The following is a 24,470-nucleotide window of genomic DNA, read 5'->3' as shown; positions in this document are numbered from 1 at the left end:
AAATAGTGATACAGACTTGGTCTGACAATCTCTGACAAATGAACATCCCACTGATGCCACAATGCAGATATCTTCAAACCCACATATTAATTAGCTCTTTCCTTCCTTGTCCCCACCCAGTTGGTGAAAGAAGGGAGAGAGATCCCAAAAGAAACAAAGCCCCTCAAAAAATGAAGGTGGAGTAGGTCATATATGAAGTACCCATTGGCTCAAATATTTCTGACCATTAATTTTGGTAGTTACAGGGATCTGTTGTTATGTATCTGAAAGATACATTCTGTTTTCTGGAAGTGGTTACATCTTTCTTTTCTTTCACTACAACCTTGCGCCCTTATGTCATGACTCCTGTGTTGGATAGGGGCGAGCAGTGGTAGTAGTAGCTGTCTTTGTTCTTTGGCCTCATCTCAACTTTGATTCTACTTCTTAGAGAATGACTAGGATAGACTCCAGACGTAGCCGTTTATTTAGTAATCGATTAGACCTACTTTCTTTTGAGTCTATATTAGAAAGTCTACTAACAACCACCAAAAGAAATTGTGCTATTTAGTTACCTATCTTTAAGAATATCGAAAATAGTGAATTCAAATATCGAAGTTGGTTATTGGCTCTTCTCCAATCCTCCATTTATATTCATTAAGCTTATAATAACTGTCATTCATTTTATGCAGTCAAAATTTTTGGACCCCACTTCTGGTGGGATTTAACTGTAGTACTATTTTTCAATCAAATGAACTTTTTCAAAATAAAGTGAAGTAGTAAAATGCTCAAGTTTTTGACTTCTGTCAAGTTTTAACATATTTGGAACCGCCATGCTTGAGAAGTCTACAAATTAGTGACTCTTTCTCTTTAAATAAATTGAGCAGTGAGTGGTAGAGGGTGAAAAGAATTACCTTTATTAAAATACTATAGTTAATATCCCTAATATACTAAATGTTCTTTCAAGTCAATATGAAAAAGATGAACATACAAATCAAAGGAGCAAAGGACATACATATAGGTGTTTGCATAAGAAGTAATTCAAATGACCATTAAAACAATGACATTTCAACAATAACCACCCCCCCAAAAAAGGAAAGCTAAAGTAATATATTATCTTTTTGCCTATCAAATTTTGTAAAGATTTAAAAGAACCGTACATTGAGTGTTAGAGCAAGTATGGTAAATGAACATTTTAATCCACTGTTGATAAATTAGAGTACCCTTTCTGAAGAGTCATTTTACATAGTATATATCAAAAGCCTTAAAAACATGCATATCCTTTTACCTAGAAATTCAGCTTCCAGGAATTTATAATAAGGAAGTGATAAGGTAGACGCTCAAAGGTTTATAGTGGTGAAAGATTAGAAACAACTCTAAATGTCCATCATTAAGGAGTTGGTAAAATAAACTCAGTTATTCAGCAATCATTTATGGAACACTGACTCTGTGACAGGCATTTTTCTAGGCTCTAGGAACACAATATCGAGACAGAAAAGGTCTTTAATTTCATTAATTGGGAATGATACTAAACTAATAAATAAGAAAATATTAGGTATTTATAAATTCTACGCTGAAAATTAAATCAGATACTAAGTTAAACAGGGAATAACTTTTAAGTGTTGAGGAAGGGCCTCTCTGAGGAACTGATGTTACACTGAGAGCTCTAAATGACAGGAAAGACTGAGCCATGCAAGATCTGAGAGAAGAGCACATGGCATCTTAGGCAGAGGGAATAGCCTTCTACACTGAGGGAACCATAAATTCAGAGAGGTAGTGTACTTAGTGGCCAAGAGCATAGACTGTGGAGCTGTGGAGCTAGTAGATTCTTTATTTGGAACCTCTGTTCTGCTTATTTAATAGCCATGTTACTTTAAAGCAAGCTGCTTAACTGCTCTGTGGGGTATAAGAGAACAAATACTGGTAATATACATGCTATTTTTAATTTCTTAAATCCTATATTTTATCAAAGCACTGAATTCTGTGATAAAATTATGGTAAAAATATATCAGTAACTTTCACCATCTATGATACCATATAAGATGATGAAAGTTACTGATCTATTTCTGATGCATTGTCAAGGTTGAGAACTGTCAGCTTTAGCTGTATGTAATTAAGAACAATTGAAGATTTGGGAAACAGTACCTTTTTTTGTTTGTTTAAATTAAGTTTTACTAATATTATAGTCATGAATTAATTTATCCCAAGGGCATAATCATGGATATGTCCAAAGGTGTTGTTGGAAAGTATTGTGTCTAATAGTAAGAGAGAGAGAGAGACCCTGATTCTCAAAAAGGATATTTAAATGAATAATTATTGGATATCAGCAATGGAATACTATACTATACTATGCAGCCACTAAAAATGATATGAAGATTGCTTAATGATATGCATGTTATTTATAACATTTGGCCAAATGAAAAAAAGCTGATTATAAAACAAAGTAAGTTATATTATGGGTTCCATTTGTTTTTCTTTTAGGTAAACATATAGACAGATACTTTTAGGAAAATCCCTGGAAGGAGATAGACCAAAATATTAGCAGTGGTTATACATTTATAATTTCTAAGCAAATATTATTTTAGAAGAATTTAAAATTATACATAGAAATAAATTATTTAAAATTGTATTGTTCAGTTAATACCTTTAAAGTTTGACCTGAATTTAGCAGTACCACTTAACTAACACTAACAGAAACTCTTAAAAGTTTTCTCAAAAAAAAAAAAATCAAAACTACTATATCAACTTAGAAGGCAAATAATAATGATGTTGTATTCTGAATTTGAATGCAATGAAAAACAAACTGGCCAATTTCCTAATCCACTTGCTGATTCAAGCTAAAAAAAAAAAATCTTTTCATTTAAAAAAAAATCACCTATTGAATAATGTCTCACCAGTGAATAGAGATTATTTTTGCAATAAAGCAATTTCAGTGGATGTGGTTATCATGGGATAATCACACCCCTGGGGTACAGCCTTGTGCCTGTAATCTCCCAGGAGTGTAATTATTTCATGATAACCACACCCCCTGGTGTTGCATTATTTCTATTATGAAATTCTTAGTTTAGTATATAAAGTAACTTACTTTGATCACTGGAAACTGCAAGGTGCTGTTAGAATGTTCCAGCTGTGAGGTTTACAGAGACCAGCTATAAGATTTACTTCTCCTTTACAAAGTTAAATTAGGCAATCAAAATGCTTCTTTTGGCTAAGCTGGTTTAGAATATTTTTTCTACTGATAAGATCATCTTAACTTCATAAGTTTACATCCATGCTAGATACATCAAAATTATACATAAAACTTGCAAGCTTCAATGGTGACTGAATTTTTATGAAATTTTTTTTGTAAGTACATGGCCTGCCCTTCTGCCTTTTATCTATACTCTATGGCCCTTATTCTTATCATTGACTCTTACCATTTGTCACTTACTCATGTTTTTAATGTATTTTGAAATTAAATATCATTTTTTAATCTACAGTGGGGGTTTCAACAAAGCAAGTGGGGTTTTTGTTTTTTTGGCTTTCTTAATAGATTTAATAGTTATGTGTATGTGTATGCCTTCTACTTAATATTTGTTTGTTTTGTTTCAATCTTGTGTGTTTTCTTAATAGAATTTATTTTTTAGAGCAGTTCTGGTTCACAGAAATATTGAGAGAAAAGTACAGAGATTTCCCATATGTCCCTGCCCCCATAAATGCATAGCCTCCCTCATTATCAACAACCCCTATGAGAGTGATACCTTTGTTACAATTGATGAACTTACACTGACATACTATTATCACCTAAAGTTGTAGTCTACCTAAGGTCTCACTCTTAGTGATGTACATTTTATGGGTTTGAACAAATGTATAATAACATGTATCCACCATTATAGTATCATACAGAGTAAGTTTCATTGCCCTAAAATTCCTCTATGCTCCACCTGTTTATCTCTCCCTCTCCTCCAATCCCTGAGATAATTGATCTTTTTACCTTTTCCTAAAGATCATGTAGTTGGACTCTTATAGTATATAGCCTTTCAGATTGGCTTCTTTCACTTAGTAATATGCATTTATGTTTCCTCCATGTTTTCTCATGGCTTTATGGCTCATTTCTTCTCAGTGCTGAATAGTATTCCATTGTCTGGATGTACCACTGTTTTTTAATTCATTCACCTACCGAAGGGCATTTTGGTTGCTTCCTAGTTTTGGTAATTATGAATAAAGGTGCTATAAGCATGCATATGCAGGTTTTCTTGTGGTCATAAGTTTTCAACTTTTTAGGGTAAATATTAAGGAATGTGATTGCTGGATCGTGTGGAAAGACTATGTTTAGTTTTATAAGAAACTGCCAAACTCTCTTCCAAAATAGCTATACCATTTTGCATTCCCACCAGCAATGAATGAGAGTTCTTACTGCTCCATATCTTCATCAACGTTTGGCACTGTAACTGCTATGACTTTTGGCTATTCTAATAGGTGTGTAGTGGTATTTCATTTTATTTTGTATTTCCCTGATGACATATGATGGAGCACATTTTTTAATATGCTTATTTGTCATCTGTACATCTTCGTGAGTTGTCTGTTAGGGCCTTGGGACCATTTTTTAAATTGGGTTGTTTGTTTTCTTATTCAGTTTTAAGAGTTCTTTGTATATTTTGGATAATAGTCCTTTATCAGCTAGGTCTTCTGCAAATGTTTTCCCCCAGTCTATGGTTTGTCTTTTTATTTTGAAATATTTTTTATTTTCTTGAGCAAGTGTTTTTTTTAAACAGCTTTATTGAATTATAATTTACATACCATATAGTTCACTCATTTAAAGTGTACAATTTAATGGCTTCGAATTCAATGGTTTCAAATGTGTATAGTCACAGAATTGTACATCCATCAGCACAGTCAGTTTTAGAACATTTTCATTACCCCAAAAGGAAACTCCACATACCATCCAGTCCCCAGTCTTCCTCAGCCCTAGGCAACCAGTATTCTTCTTCTTATTTTTTTTTAGATTGCCTATTTGGGACATTTTGTATAAATGGAATCATACAATATGTAGCAAAGAAAGTGATTTTAATATCTCTTTGCTTTAAAATTTTACACTTTAACACAATTAAAATTGCCTTGCTCTCCCCCACCCAAAATATGTACCTTCCAATGTCCTCTCCCCATGGAATGTGTCTGGACATATCACTCTCCTTGCACATTGATGTACAACAATATGCACAGAGTATTTATTGTTAAGCAGGGAAGCTCACTCAAGCTGCCCAGAATTTTTATTAGGGCTTAATTACAGAGGCATGGTTGATAGAATCATTGGCCATATGGTTGAATTTAATCTCTAGCCCCTCTCCTTTCTCCAGAGGTCAGGTTGATAGTGTGTGGTTCAGAGACCCAACTCTCTAATCACATGGTTGGTCTTTCTGGTGTTGCCAGCCCCACTATGAGTCACCTCATTAACAAACTATCAGGTCCCATCACAAATAACAAAGATACTCCTGTCTCCCAGGAAATTTAGAGAATTTGGAAGCTCACTCCCAGGAACCAGGGACAGATGCCAGCCAAATTTTTTATTACACAGCAGTCGTATTTTCATTTTCACTTAGTTCAAAATATTTTTTTAATTTCTCTTCAGACTTCTTTGACCCATATGTTATTTAGAAGTGTGTTGTTTGATCTCCAAATATTTCAGGATTTTCTGGCCATCTTTCTGTTATTGATTTCTAGTTTAATTCCATTTTGGTCTGAGAGTGTTCTTATGATTTCTATTCTTTTACATTGTTAAAGTGTAATATATGGCCCAGAATGTGGTCTATCTTGGTGAATGTTCCATATGAGCTTGAGAAGAATGTATATTCTGCTGTTATTGGATGAAGTAGTCTATAAATGTCAGTTAGATCAGTTGATAGATGATGCTGTTCAGTTCAGCTGTATCCTGTTGATTTTCTGCCTGCTAGATATATCTATTTCTGTTAGTGTGGCATTGAAGTCTTGGCTATAATAGTGAATTTGTCTAGTTCTAAAAATTTCTATCAGTTTTTGCTTTACATATTTTTGATGCTCTGTTGTTATGTGCGTATACATATGAGATTATTATATCTTTTTGGAGAACGAAGCTCTTTTCATTATGTAATTGTCTGTTTACCTAGATAAAATTTTCTTGGTTTGAAATTTTGTCTAAAATTAATACAGCTATTCTAGCTTTATTTGATTATTGTTAGCATAGTATATCTTTCTCCATCCATTACTTTTAATCTATCAGTTTCTTTATATTTGAAGTGTGTTTCTTGTAGAAAACTTGTAATTAGGTCTTGTTTTTTAATCTGTTAATGTAATTGGATTAAGATTGACCATATTTACAGTTATTTTTTATTTGTTGCCCTCATTCTTTTTTATGTTTTTTTTTTTGTCTTTCACTCTTCTGCTTTCTCTGATTTTAATTGAGCATTTGATTCCATTTTCTTTCCTCACTTGGCATATCAGTTATACTTATTTTTTTTTTAATATAGTGGTTGCCCTAGAATTTACAATATGTATTTATAACTAATCTACTTTCAGATAACCTCTATCACTTCACAAGTAGTGCCAGTACCTTATAACAGTAAACGATTTTCTATTATATCACTTAATTCTTTCCTCCTGTCCTTATAACATTGCCGTCAAACATTTCATTTTATCTATAAGCTATAATCATCTAGTATATTCTGACTATTATAATTTTGAACAAGATGTTAGCTGTTAGATCAATTAAGAATAAGGAAAATAAACTATTTTATCTTTCACTTATTCCTTCTCAAATGTTCTTCCTTCCTTTATGTAGATCCAAGTTTCTGACCTATGTCATTTTCTTTCAAGATTTTTTTCTTCAGCTAAGACAGTATAAGAGGTCATTTATTGTACACGTTACATTAAGCTGCAATTGAGAACAGAACTAGTCCAGAGCGTCACAGGTCCAGAGCAAAGGACCATAAGGAACTGTTGTTTTTGTACGAGCAAGGCAGGTCTCTCAAAAGGTGGTCGCAATGATCAGATGGTGATGGATGTTCTAGATCCATTGAGAAGTTCAGGACAGCAGGCATGCAGTCCAACAATTTGTATCAGTGTCCCTGGCCTCTGGCTTTCCTTATTTCTGCTATGGCTTCCATGGGTGCAGAAGCCAGCAAGTTTACTTGGACCTCTACTTCATCTTTCTTCTTTTGTGCTTCAGCCTGCATATTTCGCCTCTTCCTCCACTTGGCTTTCATAGCGTGGAGGTTTTTAAGAAAATGGTGCTGAGGCCAAGATATCAATATTTCTTATAAGACAGGTTTACTTGTGACAGATCGTTCAGTTTTTTGTTTGCCTGAGAAAGTATTTCTCCTTCACTTTTGAAGGATAATTTCACTGGATACAAAATTCCATGTTGGTGGGTTTTTTCTTTCAAGATTTTAATGTTTTATCCCACCCTCCTCTTGCCCACATGGTTTAAGAGAAGTCTGATGTAATTCTCATCTTCGTTCCTTTCTAGGTAAGGGTTCCCCTGCAACCACCCCGCCGGGATCTTTCAAGATTTTCTTGTCATCTTTGACTTTCTGTAGTTTAAATATGGAATCTGTTGGTGTACATTTTTTTGTATCTTCCTGCTTGGTATTCTCTGAGCTTCCTGGACCTGTCATTTGATGTCTATCATTAATCTTGAGAAATCTCAGCCATTATTATTTCAAATATTTCTTCTGTTCTTTTCTCTCTCCTTCTGGTATTCCTGTTGTACATATCTTACATCTTTTATAACTGTCCCACAGTTCTTGTATATTTTGGGGGTTTGTTTTGTTTTTCTTTCTCTTTGCTTTTCAGTTTGAGCAGTTTCTGTTGACATATCTTAAAGCTCACTGATTCCTTCCTCAGCTATGTCCAGTCTCCTGATGAGCTCATCAAAGGCATTCTTCATTTCAATTAATGTTTTATATTTCTAATATTTCCTTTAGATCCTTTCTTACAGTTTCCACCTCTCTGCTTACATTAGCCATCTGTTCTTGCATGTCGTCCACTTTTTCCATTAAAGAACTTAGCATATTAATCTTAGTTAAATTCCCAGTATGATGATTCAAGAATCTCCATCATAACTGAGCCAGATTCTGCTGCTTGCTTTGTCTCTCCAGATTGTGGTTTTGACATACTTGCTAAATTTTTTGTTGAAAGCCAGACATGATGTCTCAGGTAGATGCAACTGAGGTAAATATGCCTTTAATGTGAGGTTTTATGTTTATTAGGTTTGGAGTTAGTTGGGCTTACTGTTCATTGTAGCTGTAGGTGTCAGAGGCTAAAATTTCCTCAGAAGTCCTTGTTTTTGTCTCTCCTGTTATCCTTGGATTTCCTTAGAGACTCCTTTAATAGAATTGGAGCCTTCCTTCAATTGTAATCCCTTGTTATTTGACAGGAGCCCTTTTGGTATAGTGGTAAGATATGAGGGAAGGGGAAGCTTTCTATAATTCTGTGACAAGGTCTCACTCTTTTAGTGAACCTGTGCCCCTAGGCTGTAGCCTTTACAAGTGCTCCTCAGCATTTTTCCCTACTTTTCAGCTTTTTTCACCCATGTAGGTTAGGCTCTAGTAAAATAACTTCCCTTAAGGGTAAGGATGTGTTCAGGACAACAAAATGTTCTGTGCATATTTTAAAATGGTTCCTTTCCCCTTCCCACCATTGAAAAGGAAGTACAGAGGATTGGTCTTTGATGTTCATAGTAAGAACCTGGTGGAGCTTCTGGAAGTAAAACTCAACAAAAGTATGAGACGGTCCCATTAAGGTTGAGCCCCCAGGAGTTTTTAATTTCTCAAACTAGTTCTTGCTCAGTCAGTCTCCAACAAAGTAATCGTTCCAGTTACTGGCTCCATTGATGATTTTTTGGTCTTGCTCAACTGTGATTCCCTGTTGCCATTTGCCCTGTGACCTCAGTTCTGTGATAGATTTAAGATTTGCTGGTTTTCAGTTTTTTCAGCTTTTTTTCTTATCATGAGAATAGAATGACTTTCAAGATCTCTATATATTGGACCAAAACCCAGAAGTTATAAAAGCATCTTAACAGTGAATAAACATTGAGTCCAAACTTGTTAATATTAGTACTAATTATTTGACTCTGGTTTTCTAGGCGTAAGTTGCCATATATTTAAAGTTACTTTGCTGTTTTTTAACTTAGCTATAATTTTTTAAATGTTTGGTGCTGACTTGATATAGTAATATGCAAATTTCATATTTTTAATAAAATAAATTTCAAATTCCAAATGATGTCACCAGATAGATACTCTTGACATGTACAGAATTCATTTTTCTTCATAATACCTCAGTATGAGATCCAGCAACACCGTAAATGGCTAAAATGACGATAGGTACTTAATATTTCACGTGTCTGTATTCAGTCCTATTTACTTCATAGCTTTTAGTGTGTTTAAACAATATGAAAATGAACAAATAGCTAAAATTGAGGGAAGTGTTATTTTACACTTGTTGCAAAGATTTGTTTGTATATCAACGTTTTTTTACTTGCCTGATTTTCCCTAACTCTTGACTTAATTTTTCTTAAAGAATTTTACACTGATAAAGGTATTCTATGACAGAACTCCCACATGCTGTTCCATCTTTTCCTCAGCCTTTCATGTTGAAGGCATTTTTGTTGTTTGAGAACATGTTTGGGAAATTTAACAAAATAAGCTATCATAAGCTTTGCTAAAAAGACACCCTGAGAACATGCTGGAGAGACTTCCTGTGGAAAAAAATGACAAACTTAGTTGGTCTTCTGGCAAATACCCCTGAATCTGTTATGGATTTCCATTATGCAGCCCCTTGATAAAGTTGAATCCTATCAGCATAGCTACTAGAAAGCTCTATATTTGATGGCAGAATTTTTCAAAAATCCTCCAACGTACTTCCACTGCAGAAAAAATATTTGTGTTACCAGAATCTCATTAAAGCTAAACTCCTAAAATAAGCAGATATTAAAACTAGTAAATAAAAGATTGACTTCACAATAAAGAAGTGAAGTTAAGCACCATTTCTCTCTTTTGTCATACGTAGCAGTTGATCAGTCAGGAACCAACTTTTTTTTTTAATGCATGAAAGAAGCTAATTAGCTGAAAAGAAATATTGACCTATTAAGGAGATTACTCAGTAAACTTATCAAGTCATAGTGCTTCAAAGGTCAAAATGATGCTCTTGATTAGTACTTAAAATTTTGGTTATTTTAAGTGATTATCAATGGTTAAGTCATTTTGAACTATTTATAAACACTATTATAATGCAGTGATTAAATTTGTTGTTAGAGTGATTGTGCATTGAAATTCCATTGACATTAACAAATTAATTACAGTCCTGTTCTATATATGAAGTTAGTGGAGGCGACACCTCTCATAATCTCCAAGGGGCATTATGATTTTCAGATAATAGTCATAACTCTCTTTTACATAACTTCTTATTAACATCGTTCCATCCACTCAAGGTCTGCCAGCTTCAAATAAAGGAAATTAACTAGTGATTACTTGGGAAAAGGAGAATAAATGAAATGTAGTCCTAGTAAATACTAACCCTTCTACTCATATCATACTAACTCATTTAGAATGCCCTACTTTTTACCTTTTCCTGAATCCTATGAGAATTTGAAAATCAAACTCAGTTTCTATTTCTTTCCTGGCAAGTATAAGCTTTTCTGAAATAGGGACTCTATCTTATTTATCTTTGTATCCTCAATGCCTTGCACAATCTGCATATTTAGTAAATAATAGTTTAGTGAGTGACTGAATGTAAAGGCTTTGCTAACTATTCTAAACAACACTGTTTATCATCTTTTCTGACTATGTCTATAACACAAATTTACAATTTATATTTTTCCTGTTCTTTCATATGAGCTAATTTTCCCAAAAAGATTATAAGCTTGAAGGTCAAAACCAAATTCTCTATTCTTTATCTCTCAAATACCTAATAAGATAAAAATATTAAGTCCTCTATAATACATACTGATTTTTAAGATCGCGTTCTGTGTTGTATACTAGGGACAGATAAATTAAAATTGCCTACGCAAGGCTCTCTGCATAGTTAGATGTATAATATAGAAATGTAGTGAGAGTCTATAGTAACATAGTCATTCAGTAATTACTGTTGACTGATTAAAAATATCATGTGTAACTTTTATTTTTGTAAGTAAAACACGCAGGTCATAAATGTAGAGTTTGAGTTTGACAAATGTATGCACCCATGTGACCAATGTCTCTGATGCAGATAAAACATTTCAGTTACCCTAGAAAATATCCTCTGTCCATTCCTAGTTGGCCTCCTGCATGCACAACCAGTATTCTAATTTCAAATTCCATATATTTTACCTATTCATGAACTTCATATAAATGGAATCATACAGTATGTATTCTTTTGTGTCTGACTTCTTTAACTGTTTTAATGTTTTTGAGGTTTAGTGATGCATAACTTTTCAAAAGCATTTATACTCTCATAGCTTTTTTAAAACATAGTGCTAATTTCTAATACTTCATGTTTATCACAACACAATAATTTTTTTAATATATTGGGGTGACATTGGTTAATAACATCACATAAGTTTCACATTACAGTTGTTTACATTATCTGTATATTGCATGGTGTGCTCACCATCCAAAGTCTAGTCTCCCTCCATCATCATATAACAAATGATTTTCTTAATCCTCTAGGACTGTGAATTCGCTTTATTATAGCTAGATGTATCATCTCTAAAGTATTTGTGTATAAATTAAGTTGAAAATGTACATTTAAAGACATAGTCAAATATAAGTCATATATTTTTAACGGTCTTGATTCTGTAAAGCAAGGTTGTTTTTAATAAACAGTGTTTTCTCCTAGCATACAGTAAAGGCAGTTTCATCTTTCCTTGCTTTGTGTATTTTTCAGACATATAAACTAAAATGAAATGTTGAATTTTTATTTTACACTGTATGTTTTAATAGAGATCAAATTAGCTGTCTTCAGTATGAACTTGGGATCAGGGCAATAAGAAACCCTATTGTTTCCAGCCTCCACTAAGATGAACTGGCAGTGTGTCAGGAAAATTCCCAGTATGGAGCAGTTTTATTACAATTCAGTACAATTGGTTCTTGCATAACTTTTAGAAAATCATACATAAAACATTCTCATCTATATAAATAAAAATCACCCACACACTTTATTAATAGCTTTGTTCACTTTTTCCCTAGGACTTGTGCTTCATGTTCCTACTGTGCCCCCTTTTTTAGTCTTTTTTTAAGATAACTTTCTATAAGCTTTCTTAAAAGCAAAAATAATATTAGGAATCAAATGTAAGTGTAAGGTAATTATTGATAATTACCACCAGACACAGACTTTCTCGATCATGTGCTAGCGCTACTGTCTCTAAGTGTCTTTTTTACATTTAGTAATAGGGAGTAGCTTCTTCACTAGATGAAATCAATTTAACTTTAGGAAAGAAGGTTGCATTTCCATGGAAATAAGAATCATAATATATTTTATTTGTGATAATGTCCGGGGATTATTTTAAAGCACAAATTTTTAAGGTTATACCACTGTTACTATGACTACAATAAATACATACTGAAAGCAGGAACATACCAGTTTGAAATCTCAGTCTTTTTCCTTAGTCTAGTTCATTAGCCAGAAATGTGTTTGTTTTCAGGTGTCATTTCCTGAATTCAAACTTTGGAAGACCTTCCATATATTCCCCCAAAGTATGTGGTATAAAATATCAAAATGATTTAATTATAAGCCTCTAGGTCTAACTACAAGAAATACAAGTGTTAGAAGAACATTTTAAATGACATAACTGTTCAGAACAGGACAAATGACCCAGTTTCTTCAACAAATGAATAGTAATAAAGGAATAGAGGGGGAAAAGTGGCTAAATTTCTTAAGTTAAAAGAGATGTAAGATATGTGTCAATTATACATCAGTAAAAAGAAAAGATATGTGAACTAAATGCTATGTGTGGACTTCAGATTCTAATCTGAACAAGCCAACTATATAAAAAGAAGCTTTTGAGACAATTGGGGAAATCTGAATATTGACTACATACTAGATGGTATTTTAAAACTGTCAGTATCGATAGGTGTAATAAAGGTGTTAGGGTTTTATTTTTAAGAAATAGTTCTTTTTGTTTGGTTTATATAGCTGAGATTTTATTTAAAATACTCTTTTGAAAAAGAAACAATTGGAGGTAATAGATAAAATAAGAATGGCACAATATAGATAATTGTTGAAACTGTGATTGAATACATAGGGTTCATTATGTTTTTCACTCTAGGTTGGAAATTCTTCATAGTACAAAGCTAATAAAATAAACACACAATGAGAAAGGAAAAAATTGATCACCACTATAAATTAATATTTTAAATTTGGGGAAGGAGGAAAAGGTGTTTCTAATACAGCTTTACCTAACCTATAACTCAGTGCCTTCTCTTCTCCCACTGAATACCAGAAAATTGTAGAAGGTAATTCTTCATTTGAAAGGAATGATGAACTTTGAATAGAAGATACATCTGTCCTTAGGAAGAGCAGATGGACCTAGTACTAGCCATGAAACAAAAAAAAAGTGTCTTTGCCTTCAGCATTGGTCTTCCTCCTGGGCCATTTGTGGGATTCACCTGGTACAACTATCCTCTAATTGTGAAGTCAGTGATAGGCCTAATGGGCAGGACTTTTGACTTCCCATATTATTCTCTGTTAAAATACCTATTTTACTACAGAACATTTACCTTCCAGTGCTTTTGCTTGGTTCTGTAAAAATGAATGCTCTCAATGAATAGATTAAACCCTTTGCAAACATAATTTTGTACAACATAATTCACCTTCTGGGGAATTTTTTTTTCCCCTGACACACTGACTTCATGGTAGTTTCTAGAAAGAAATAGCCTGGATCTAATCAGAACATAGAACTGGATACCATAATCATGATGAGTACTTTGATGCTTACCCATATCACAACAAAGAAAGTTTCCAAATTAATGAATGCTGAAAATAGTTTCTTTAGTGGACCCGTTTTTGTAAGTTGGGACATTGGTTTTCATGCTATGGAAGCTTAGCCCAGCCTGGCTGAAAGAATCTAGAAAAAAGCCCTCACAAATCCACATTTTAAAACAAGTGCCCTTTTTCTGAATTATCTAAAATTATTCTGCCATAGCCTATTTAAGAGCAAACCAAACATTTCTGAGCCTCAACGCCAGCTATAAAGTATTAAGACACTATACATAAAATTAGTAATTTTGCATTCGAACACATTTATAGAATCTCTTTTTCAGCATACCTATAATCTATTATATCAACTAAATTTTGAGTTCTGAGAGAGCTGAAATCATTTCCACCTATTTAACTCTACATTGATACCATTACAGTAACATGAAAATATAGATATTTCTCTAAATAGATCTTACTTAAAGCTGACTTATCACATCTTCCAAACCCATAAGTTTTGATGATAGAAGAGGTTTAAGTACAAAAATAGATGAATAAGTTTGGATTTTGAAAAATGTTACTACCAGGAATATTTTTTAATTATAAAGGAGTATATCATAAAAGAACCATAAAAGTTTTACAGCTACTGGCAAAACTAATTATTTATTGAGTACTATTTATCAGGTACTTCACTAAACACTGTCTTAAAATGTGAAGTGTATGCTAAGCATATGTACTACACAGAGTTCAGTTGAGGTTTTGGAGAAATATAAATGCTAGAAGAGTAATGTTTCATAATCTGTACAATCTGTCAGACTGGGGAAAGAGAGATCATTTTCTTGAAGTAGTTGAAAGTACTGTAATGAAAATGTAAATTAAAGCATGTTTTCTAAAACATCTTATTAAAAACACCCATCTTTTGATGAAAAATGATGAAATTAGTAACCTTTCATCATAATGCCCAAGCTCTTCGGCCCTTTACTGGAGTGGTTTCTATTCTAATTCTTAGCATGTTTGCTTTCTGAATCCATTTGACATCTAAAACAGTTGTTGATTAGGAAATGCAGATTCGAAACTTCAGAAAACACATTTTCTACTTTATAAAATTATGTTTCTACACATAAAATTTGAGAAGCCACCAAAGTGAACATTTTCTAATGAATTTAATGTTATTAGCTGTATTAGCACTTTTATGTTATTTAGAGGCAACCAGTGTTAATATTTAAAATTCAACTTTAAGATTTTATTAATAGAGCATCCAAATTGAATAATTAAAAGGTTATTGAATACTTCATAGGAATTAAATATCTTGTATTAAAAATAATTTAAAATCCTACATTTTCTTAAAATATTAATGAAATAAGATGCTGCTTTATGTTGTTTTTGTTTTGTTTTCAACCAAGTAAGGCTTTTTTCTCCTCAGTAAATTAAAGTATCACATTATTAATAACTTCCCATGCTCCAATAATAGGCAACTTTTTTCCTATTATCTCCCTAATACCTAGAGCCAACTTTCAGTTTTTCTTGGTAGTATGAATAGAGTGGTAAAGCCCATAGAGTCCGGTGAAAGATACTAAATAACTGACACCTGAATTTTTCTCACCAAACTTTTTCCTAAGGATGCTACTGACAAGTCAATTGATTTGAATTTTATTCCCTTTTGTTTTCCATGTAACATGTAGGTGAACATGCATTAAATGGTAAAAGACCAATAAAGCAGTGAAAAGAAAAAAAAATAGATGAAGTATTTAATCAAAAACTAGAAAATCATTTTCTGAATGATGTTTCTCTATCCCCTACCTCCCTTATGAATTTTTTGTTTGCAGGAATTGTCTTATTCTTCTGTATATTCCAGATACATCGCCTAGTGTAGTTCAGTTAAGCCAGTGTAGAAAATTTAGGCCAGAAACTTTAAATAACTTCCAGGAAGTGTTGTCATTATTTGCTACCTGCAGGGAAAACAGAATGAAACTGGAATATATGAAAGAAAGAGTCTCTCCTACCTTATATAAACCTAGGAATATCTGAGGGAAGGTCACAGACAGTTAAAATTTTTGTACTTTAATTATATCTACCTTTAGTCCATATTATTTATCTTTAGAGTGTGTATGTGTGTGTATGTACACATACATACATACCTACATACATACATAGTGACCAAAAATAAGCTTGCGTTTCAGTCTGGGATTTTGCAAAAGTGGAAACAGCAGCTTGTGAAAATATAACACATACACACACCTATAGCCAGCCTAAAATTGCTTATTACCAACTCCACACTAATAACTAGAAATTTCACACTCTGGAGTTATATATCTATGTGATTAACTGAAGTACTTAAAGTAATCATACCCATAGCACACGTGTGTATGTGTTTTATTGAAAATTAGCGACCACGTGGCAATGTATTTAGTATTGGTATTTGATAAATAAGGGTAAGGAATTTTGAATTGGAAACTAGAGTAATAAATTGCTCTTGCACCTTTAAAAGTATCTATTTTAAATTGAATTCTTACTGAGAGAATAACTATTAAAAGTTTAATTGCAGTTTTTTATCATTTTACTTTGATTTTATACTAAAAACTGCCAAGCAGGTAACATCTAAATGTATCTTTTTCAATATGAGAAAGTTACATAAGAAGAGAATCCCCTAGCACGTAAAGAAAAATGCAATTATTTTCTATTCTGAATCTCCAGACTGCTGTTTTAGAAAATCATATCTGATTATTTGCTCAGCAGAAGATTATTGAGTTGATTTAGCTGTGATTTTACTTAACAAAGCTTCAACTGCATTCCTACTGTGGAGTCCGAAAAAGGTAGAGAGATATAAATGATACATTCAAACTGTGATTTTTGTGAACAGGGCCATCGATGCACCCCTCGGAGCTAATAGCGGAGATGAGAAACAGTGGGTTTGCACTGAAACGAAATGTACTGGGGAGAAACTTGACCGCAAATGATCCATCACAGGTAATGATCTTTTTATCAGTAAGCTGAAAATGTCTATAAATCTAAATATGATTGCTTGTGAATTGCTATTTAATGTTTTCCAATATGCATATATCCATAGGAAAGCAAGATAGATCAAAAAAAATACCTAAAATGTATTTGGATTTTGCTTCTTTATTATTTTAGTGTAAATGAGAAATTGTTTTTAAACCTGCATTTTAATAAATAAAACAGCTCCTCTGGGTATATGTGGTTGAAATATCTAACTGAACTGGTGATAGGTTGATATTTTTTCCTTCCTGCAAACTTACCCCTAAAGTGATATCAAATAGAACCAATGAGAAGAGTATGAAAGAAAACTCCTAAAAAGTATAGAAAATATTTTAAACATTAATTTATTTAACTATACATAGATCTAGAAAATAGTCGAGTTTAAAGGACTGTAGATATTCTATTGCAAACCATTTATTTGTTTTATTTAAGAAGGAAACTAGAGCCCAGAGAGGTAAAATGATTTCCTGAATTTCAAGACAGAACTGAGTTTAAAACCAAGACTCCCACAGGCGTAAACTTGTGCTGCTCTGAAAACTTGTGTTGCTTTTCAAACATTGCTAGGGATTGTTCATATAACCTATATAATCATTTATTTGTACTGCTCGATATATTTGATATGTATTTGCTAATCATATGTTTGATAATACACTGTTGAATTTACAAATTCCAAAATTGTGGACCTTTTTACCTTTCCGAAAAGTTAATGATCTTCCTAGTTTTAATATTTCATTAAATTTAAAATAAAATACTTAAACTCTCAAGTATTTATTCAAACTTAAGAGATAGAAAGTAGAAGCTATGCTATGAGTTTTATCTATGTTTCTCTATCCTATACCTAATAAAGTTTGTTAATGTTAGCAAAGCTGTCATCTTAACTTCTTAGTGCATAATGATCCTTCTTAGCAAATAGACTACAAAAAAATGTTTTAATTCTCCCCTCCCACTTTCAAATCCAAAATGTCACATTCATCTGCAGTATGTCCCTAATACAAAATATCTTATTTATAAATGTTTTCTCTCCTGTCTCATAACTGTCTTGCAATCTAGCAATTTAATGATTTTTGTTGACTCAGGAATATGTTGCAAGTGAGGGTGAAGAAGATCCAGAAGTCGAATTTTTAAAGTCACTAACAACCAAACAAAAACAGAAACTTCTCAGGTAATTATAAAGTATATATTTAATGGATTCAATTACATTTTTTATGTGTTTCATCTTAGTATAATATTCAACTCTGATCCTAAGAGCTCACAAAGGTAACCATACATCACACTTATTTAATGATTTATTCTTCAGCTACAGTAATACAATTTTGTCTTTCTTTCATTAATATGAAAATGAATGTAAGATTATATACTTAGATTATAACAGAAAAGAACATAGCAGTTTTCAGAACATTTAATTTGGAAATAGATTTATTTGTAGGTTTTACTTGTTATAATAGATTTGTATATATCTTTGCAGTTTGTTCTTAGAAAATGTTGTGAGCCATTTAGTGCTCCTTTCATATTTTGTAAGATTTTATGAAGAGTGCTGAAAAATGCTTAAATTTAAGGTAAATATGACTCTTATTAAACAGACTGCGTCTGGTTTAAAGAATCCAAGAAATGTCTGCTGAGTCCAATAGAGGGCGCTCATGATGTTTCAGTATATGAAGAATTTTGAGAATGGCTGGACAGAACCCAGTGAAGACATTTTTATTTCAGAGTAACTCAAACACAACATATAAACAAGTTACTCTTCTGAGAATGTGAAGTACTCTTTAGAAATTCAGAATACCATCATAGAATTGCCCTAATTATTTATTAACCTAAACAGGTGTTGAAAAATTAGTTGTGATTATTTTGGTTTATATAACCAAAAACAGAGTATAAAAAATGTAAAGTATATTCTTATTCAGAATTTCTGGAGAATATGCTCTTGAATTTTGGTAATGTAATATTGATTAATATCTGTAGCTTAAAATAGTACATAAAATTAATATTTCATCTCTTATAGCTATATATTTGAGTTTGCAATAGGTCTAATGAATAAACATTACAACCCTTTCTTTAGGTCAGGATAACCTTTTATTTAGAGTGCTATATAATTTCAAATTCTAATTCAGAATTTTTTTTAATGGTCATTACTGTTGAGCAAAGTATAGAGAGCAAATTGGCTTAATACACTTAATTTTTTATTTAAACTTAATGTACATGGGACTTGAATAATTTAATAAAGTAAGGACTGTCTTGAATGTTCTAAGAAAATATATTATCCAAAATTTCATAGTTGTCAATGAAAGAACTGTTTTTACATAGTCTGTTACTATTTTTTCTCAATAACAGGAAATTGGATCGACTTGAGAAGGAAAAAAAGAAAAAAGATAGAAAGAAGAAAAAGCTTCAGAAGAGCAGAAGTAAACACAAAAAACACAAAAATAAATCCCCCTCATCTTCATCGTCGTCGTCCTCCTCCTCCTCCTCCTCTAGTGAGACTTCAGAAAGCAGCAGTGAGAGTGAGAGTGACAACAAAGAAAAAAAAATACAAAAGAAGAAAAGAAAGAAAAACAAATACTCAAGGAGTAACAACAGTGATTTTGAAGAAAAGGAAAAGTCTAAGAAGAGAAAGCTTTATGAAGAACTTTCTAGCAAGAAAAAAACTAAAGAAAAGCCTGGGTTTTTAAAACAAGAGAGTTCCAGGGAGACTAGCAAATGGAGCCATTCTTATTCTCACAGAAAGTCCAGGAGCCATAACCACAATCCAGAGAAGAGAAGATCTGAAAGAAATGAGAGGAGCAGCAGGAGCCAGAGTGGGGATGAGAGGAGCAGGAGAAGCCGGAGCAGAAGTCACAGTAGTTACAAACAAAGAGAAATAAGAAAATGGCCACAGTGAATTCCCAGTGAAGAGCAGAATAGAAGAAATGACACCAGAAATCATGGCACGGATATATACAGAGGAAGAAAAATTCACAGCGAGAACTCAGGAGATAAGCATACTAGAGTGACACAGAGAACGAAGCAGAAGCAGAGCAAATACAGAGAGACTGTATGTGACAATTACCTGGGAATAAAAATATCTCCACTTTCTTATTGAATACTTTTAGCAAGGGCTAAACTATGTACTATTGTCTAATTAAAAAAAAATTAATTTTCCATCTCTGTAAACTACCATATCAAGTACAAAACTACATGAATCCTGTAAGAATGAACTTTGCAGATATTTGTAAGTAATCTATTTTGGGGCTGTAAAAATATTTTCTGTTGGTAAATGTCTCGTGCCCTATACCAGATAAAAAACCCCTAATAACTCAGTGACATTTTCTTTGTTCTGAAATATCATTAAAAGAATGACAGTACAATTTAATGGATATAATTTAATTTTTTCAATTCAAATTTATTACTTTTAAGATTTAAATTTACTTGAAGCAAAGTGTAGTCATTGTTGAAATTCACTAGTATGAATTAAATAACGGATTGATCAATATTTCTTTTAAGACTTAAACTCCTGTTGTTCTACAGGATAAGCTATTACATTTGGATGATATATTAATTTTCTATACTGCCATAACAAATTACCTCAGACTTCAGGCAACACAAATATACAGTTCTGAAATCAGAAGCCTGAAATGGGTCTCACTGGGGTAACATCAAGGTGTCGGCAGGGTTGGTTCTTTCTGGAGGCCCTAGGGGAAAACCTGTTTGCCTGCCTATTCCAGTTTTCAGAGGCCGCCTGAATTCCTTGGCTCTGGACAGGGCCCCAGTCAAGTCCTCACATCTAATCACTCTGACACTTTGACATTCTGCATCCCTCTTTCACTTTTAAGAACCCTTGTGATTACAATGGGCCCAAAAGGAGAATCCAAGAAAATCATCCTATTTTAAAATGAACTGATTAGCTACTTTAGTTCTATCTGCAACCCTAATTCCTATTTGCCATATAACCTAACATATTCATAGTCTCCAGTGATTAAGATGCAGACATCTTTAAAGAACCATTATTCTACCTATCACAGATGGCCCTTCTACTACTGGCCTACAGCTATTAAAGATTTTACCTATAAAGGTTAAATATTTATGTAATGTCACAAATGGACCAATGTAAACTATTCAGACATAGTCCATGAGTATAGGTATATAAGGCATATTTAACCTTGCTGCAAATTTTCCCTGTGTTTCAAAGGATCTGGTAAAGGAAAGCTACAGAAAAAAAATTAGTATAAGTTACAAGTAACATGCAATTCCAAAAAATATACTAAACATTATAGACAAGTATTTTTATCAGGGCTCTGCATTTTTTAAACATTTAATACAATACCATACAAATAATGATTAGATGGTTTAAGGCTTGGCAGTCATAATTTTATAAATTCTGTAAAGTAAATAAGTTTGAAAGAGGCGATAAATAAACTACTCCATGTAGTCTGCTATATATGTTTTTGTCTCATATAAGCACACACGCAAATGTCCTCTAATTTAGAAGCAACTAATAAAGGTGTAAACAAACCCTTTGATTATTTAGATTTTTCAGAGTCGGTGGGGAAGAACTTGAATTTCTTTAATAACTTAGAGTGCACCTCAAAGATCCCTTTCCTTCATTTAAAAAAAAAGCATGCATTTGAAATTGATAAAGACTGCTAATTTACACTTTGAGTTCATTAGTATTGCACTGATTATTTTCTGTCTTAGGCTTTTTAGACTTTATAATTTTTATAATGTCAAAACCTATGCAATACCTCCTGCCTTAAAGAGTTTCTGAACCAATACAGTGTTCAAGAAGAGAAATGTTGAAATGCATCCTGTAATTAAAAATTAATTAAAGAAATACATTATCATTTTTCACATGTTTTTCATTTGACTCTCACAAAAATGTGGTCCACTTATAAATTTATGAGTAGCCATAGGAATTCTTTTTAATCTCGTTTAATTATTCTTCATTGTAAGACGAAAAACTATAAAATACTACCAATAGTCCTGATAGTCTTACCCATCCAATGTGAGGAAAATTTCATGAAGTTATAGAAGACATTGATTTGCTGTTTGATTTTCAGCCTTGGTCACCCAAGGGTGCTAGAGAGCCCCAAGTTTGCATTCCAACTTTGCAAACTTAAAAACTTTGAAGGGAGGCATTTTCACATACAAGCATAACCATGATAACAGCTTTAAAGAGGCTCACCTTACTTGCTCTGCGTACTCCAATGATACAAATAAAAGGAAAGTGATTTTATAAATAAAAATATTAGCATCTAATTCTTTTGCTTTTGAAATATAAAGTAGAAACCAAAGAGATAGGCTTTAAAAAAAGGATGCCTAGTGGTATGTGTAGAGATTCCTCTATACTGAAAACCAAAAAGCAATCTTCCAAGTTTAATGAATCTATGATTCAAAAAAGCCCTCAACGGTGACATGTTTTTGAAAACCACGGGAAATATGATATTTCATTCTTCCTATCCTTAATAGAGTAATTCTTCTAAAGAAATCTCTGTGTGCCTAGCGACATTTATTTGTGGGGGAGCCTGGAACTGCATTGGCAGACAAGTTTTGGGGCATTCCCTTTTCCCCTGACCTAACATTTAACATAATTTAACACTAGCAAATTAATTCCTGCAGGAGGTGCTGTCGATTTACAAATGGCCAGGAAGGATCAGGTTACTTGGTTAGGATTTGTTTATCAGAATGTTATGTGGTTAGTCATAATTTCATTTAATAAATGTGCCAAAATAAACAGATTGCAATATAGTGGCAGGTCTGCTTACCTTGCAATGTGAAATGGAGATCTTGTTTTGAATCATACGATTTTAACCTGAGGAAAGCTTTTATCTGAAAGGCTTTAAGAGACCTATCTTGCTGCTCATCCATGACACTGCTTGCTGATAATGAACCAGATCAGTCCTCGGCTGCTGGGAGCACCGCATTTCACAGTTTTAATCACCAAACATTTAATACGCTTTGGCATTGAAGCTTAAAGATTTCCAAAATCCACCTGAGCCATTTCACTCTCCTTACCTAATTGACCACTGGGCCAAGACGCTAGTGGAGGCTGCTCAGTAAAGGCGGCATCCTCCATACCCTGTGCTTAAGTCCTGGAAGAAAGATGCATTTAAGCTTCAGTAGCTGAAGGATATTAAGAAATCTTATTTAGGTTTTCTGAAAAGAAAACCTTGGTAGTTACCATTTCTCGAAATGAGATAAGGAAAGGCATGTAATAGCTGCAGGCCTTGGGAGCGTTTTGGGGATCAAAAAGGAGAAATGCTTTAAAAAAGTTGTTGGGAACAAATAAGACCAAGGGAACTCTAAGGTTTGGGAAATGCGTTGGCAACTAAGAGCATTCCTGATAAGGCTCCTAAACCCGGTTCCTAGTGTTACACTGCCTTTATAAAATTCACCTTCTCCCTTTCTCCTCCCTTCACGCCACACTTAACACCACCCTCAGGATGTAACAATAATGAAGTGATGTGCGGGATGAAACGCAGAAGCTGGTTGTAATGGAAAGACGCGCACATTCTGGCCCGAATTGCCCGTGAGCCACTTTTGTCCCCCCTCCCCGCCCCCGCCGTAGATACGAAAACCCCAGTCCCTTCGACTAAAAAGCCTTCTCGAGGGGGCGGGCAGAAGTGGAGGTCCGGGATCTCCGGTGCTGACCAAAGCGGAAGGAAGCTGGAAAGGGGGCTGGGGTAGGCGATGGAGTGAGTCCCGGGCTGGGGTTACCCCTTCCCATCCCCGCAGGCGACGCTACTCCTGCGAACAACGGTGCTTTCATTATAGACCCGCGGCTGGGAACCTTCCGAACAGAACTCAAACCCTAATGGAAAGCTTGAGAATTAGGGGGTGTATCACCATCCTATAAGATGTGTCTCTTGCGCGAGGAGGCCGCTGGACTTTCTACGGACAAAGTGTAAAGAGAAAGGGTCGAGCTAGCTCGCAGCACTGGTTCTCCTGCAACACACACGCCCCACGCCAGTTGCCCACCCAGAAGAAATTCCCGGGCCACTCTGCCAGGCTGTGGGCCACGGGAGCTGCGCCCTGGGGACCAGCGTACCCGGGCCGCCGCGCGCCCTCGCCTGCCAGTTCCGGCCTGAGCTCGCCCGGCCGCCAGTGCGTTTCGCTGGCGCAGGTCGCAGGGCTGACTCGCCTTCAGAAGTCAGGAAAGGCAGCGAATTTCTCCCGTCGCTCGGGCTCCACAGGTGAAGAGGGCGCTTTAGGATGCAGATGCTAATCTCTTGCTCCTGGAGCTAAAAAAGGAAAATGTCATCTCTCGCCAGCAATCGGCAAGCAGAAAATGGACTAAGGAAGACACCCTAACACTTGGCATTTCTTTTATATGTGAATCGCCCAGAAATAGATAGACGTTTACAAAACAATACAAAATCCCTAGTATGAATTTCCAAAAGACGAGAGTGCAAGGGTCTTCTTGGAAACCTAAAAACTTAGGTGCTTTTCTTTCCCAGGTTTCTGAGAACAGGCCCTGGAGAAATGTGTCCCCACGGACATTCTGAACCTTCCCCTTAACTGGAGTTACAAACACACTGTATATATTTGTCAGTAACATATAGAGTAGGCATGTCTGTATGTATTTACCTCATACATATTTCTATAAACTCTTGCGTGGAAAGAGT

General features: G+C 33.9%; 1 protein-coding gene across 1 annotated transcript in view; it reads left to right on the top strand.

The window, feature by feature from the left end:
* The window catches only part of CIR1 (corepressor interacting with RBPJ, 1), a 30,382-nt gene extending 10,157 nt beyond the window's left edge, over window positions 1-20,225 (top strand). The window contains exons 8-10 of the mRNA XM_006921211.3: window positions 16,739-16,845; window positions 17,952-18,037; window positions 19,204-20,225. Coding sequence (XP_006921273.2) covers window positions 16,739-16,845; window positions 17,952-18,037; window positions 19,204-19,750 — 740 coding nt within the window. The 3' untranslated portion in view covers window positions 19,751-20,225. The remainder of the gene's footprint in view (window positions 1-16,738; window positions 16,846-17,951; window positions 18,038-19,203) is intronic.
* Window positions 20,226-24,470: the final 4,245 nt, after the last annotated feature.

This window comes from Pteropus alecto, unplaced genomic scaffold (assembly GCF_000325575.1).
Source record: "Pteropus alecto unplaced genomic scaffold, ASM32557v1 scaffold3, whole genome shotgun sequence".
NCBI classification, from domain to species: domain Eukaryota; kingdom Metazoa; phylum Chordata; class Mammalia; order Chiroptera; family Pteropodidae; genus Pteropus; species Pteropus alecto.
The sequence above is the reverse complement of the archived record's forward strand: the minus strand, read 5'-3'. Positions and strand labels throughout refer to the sequence as shown.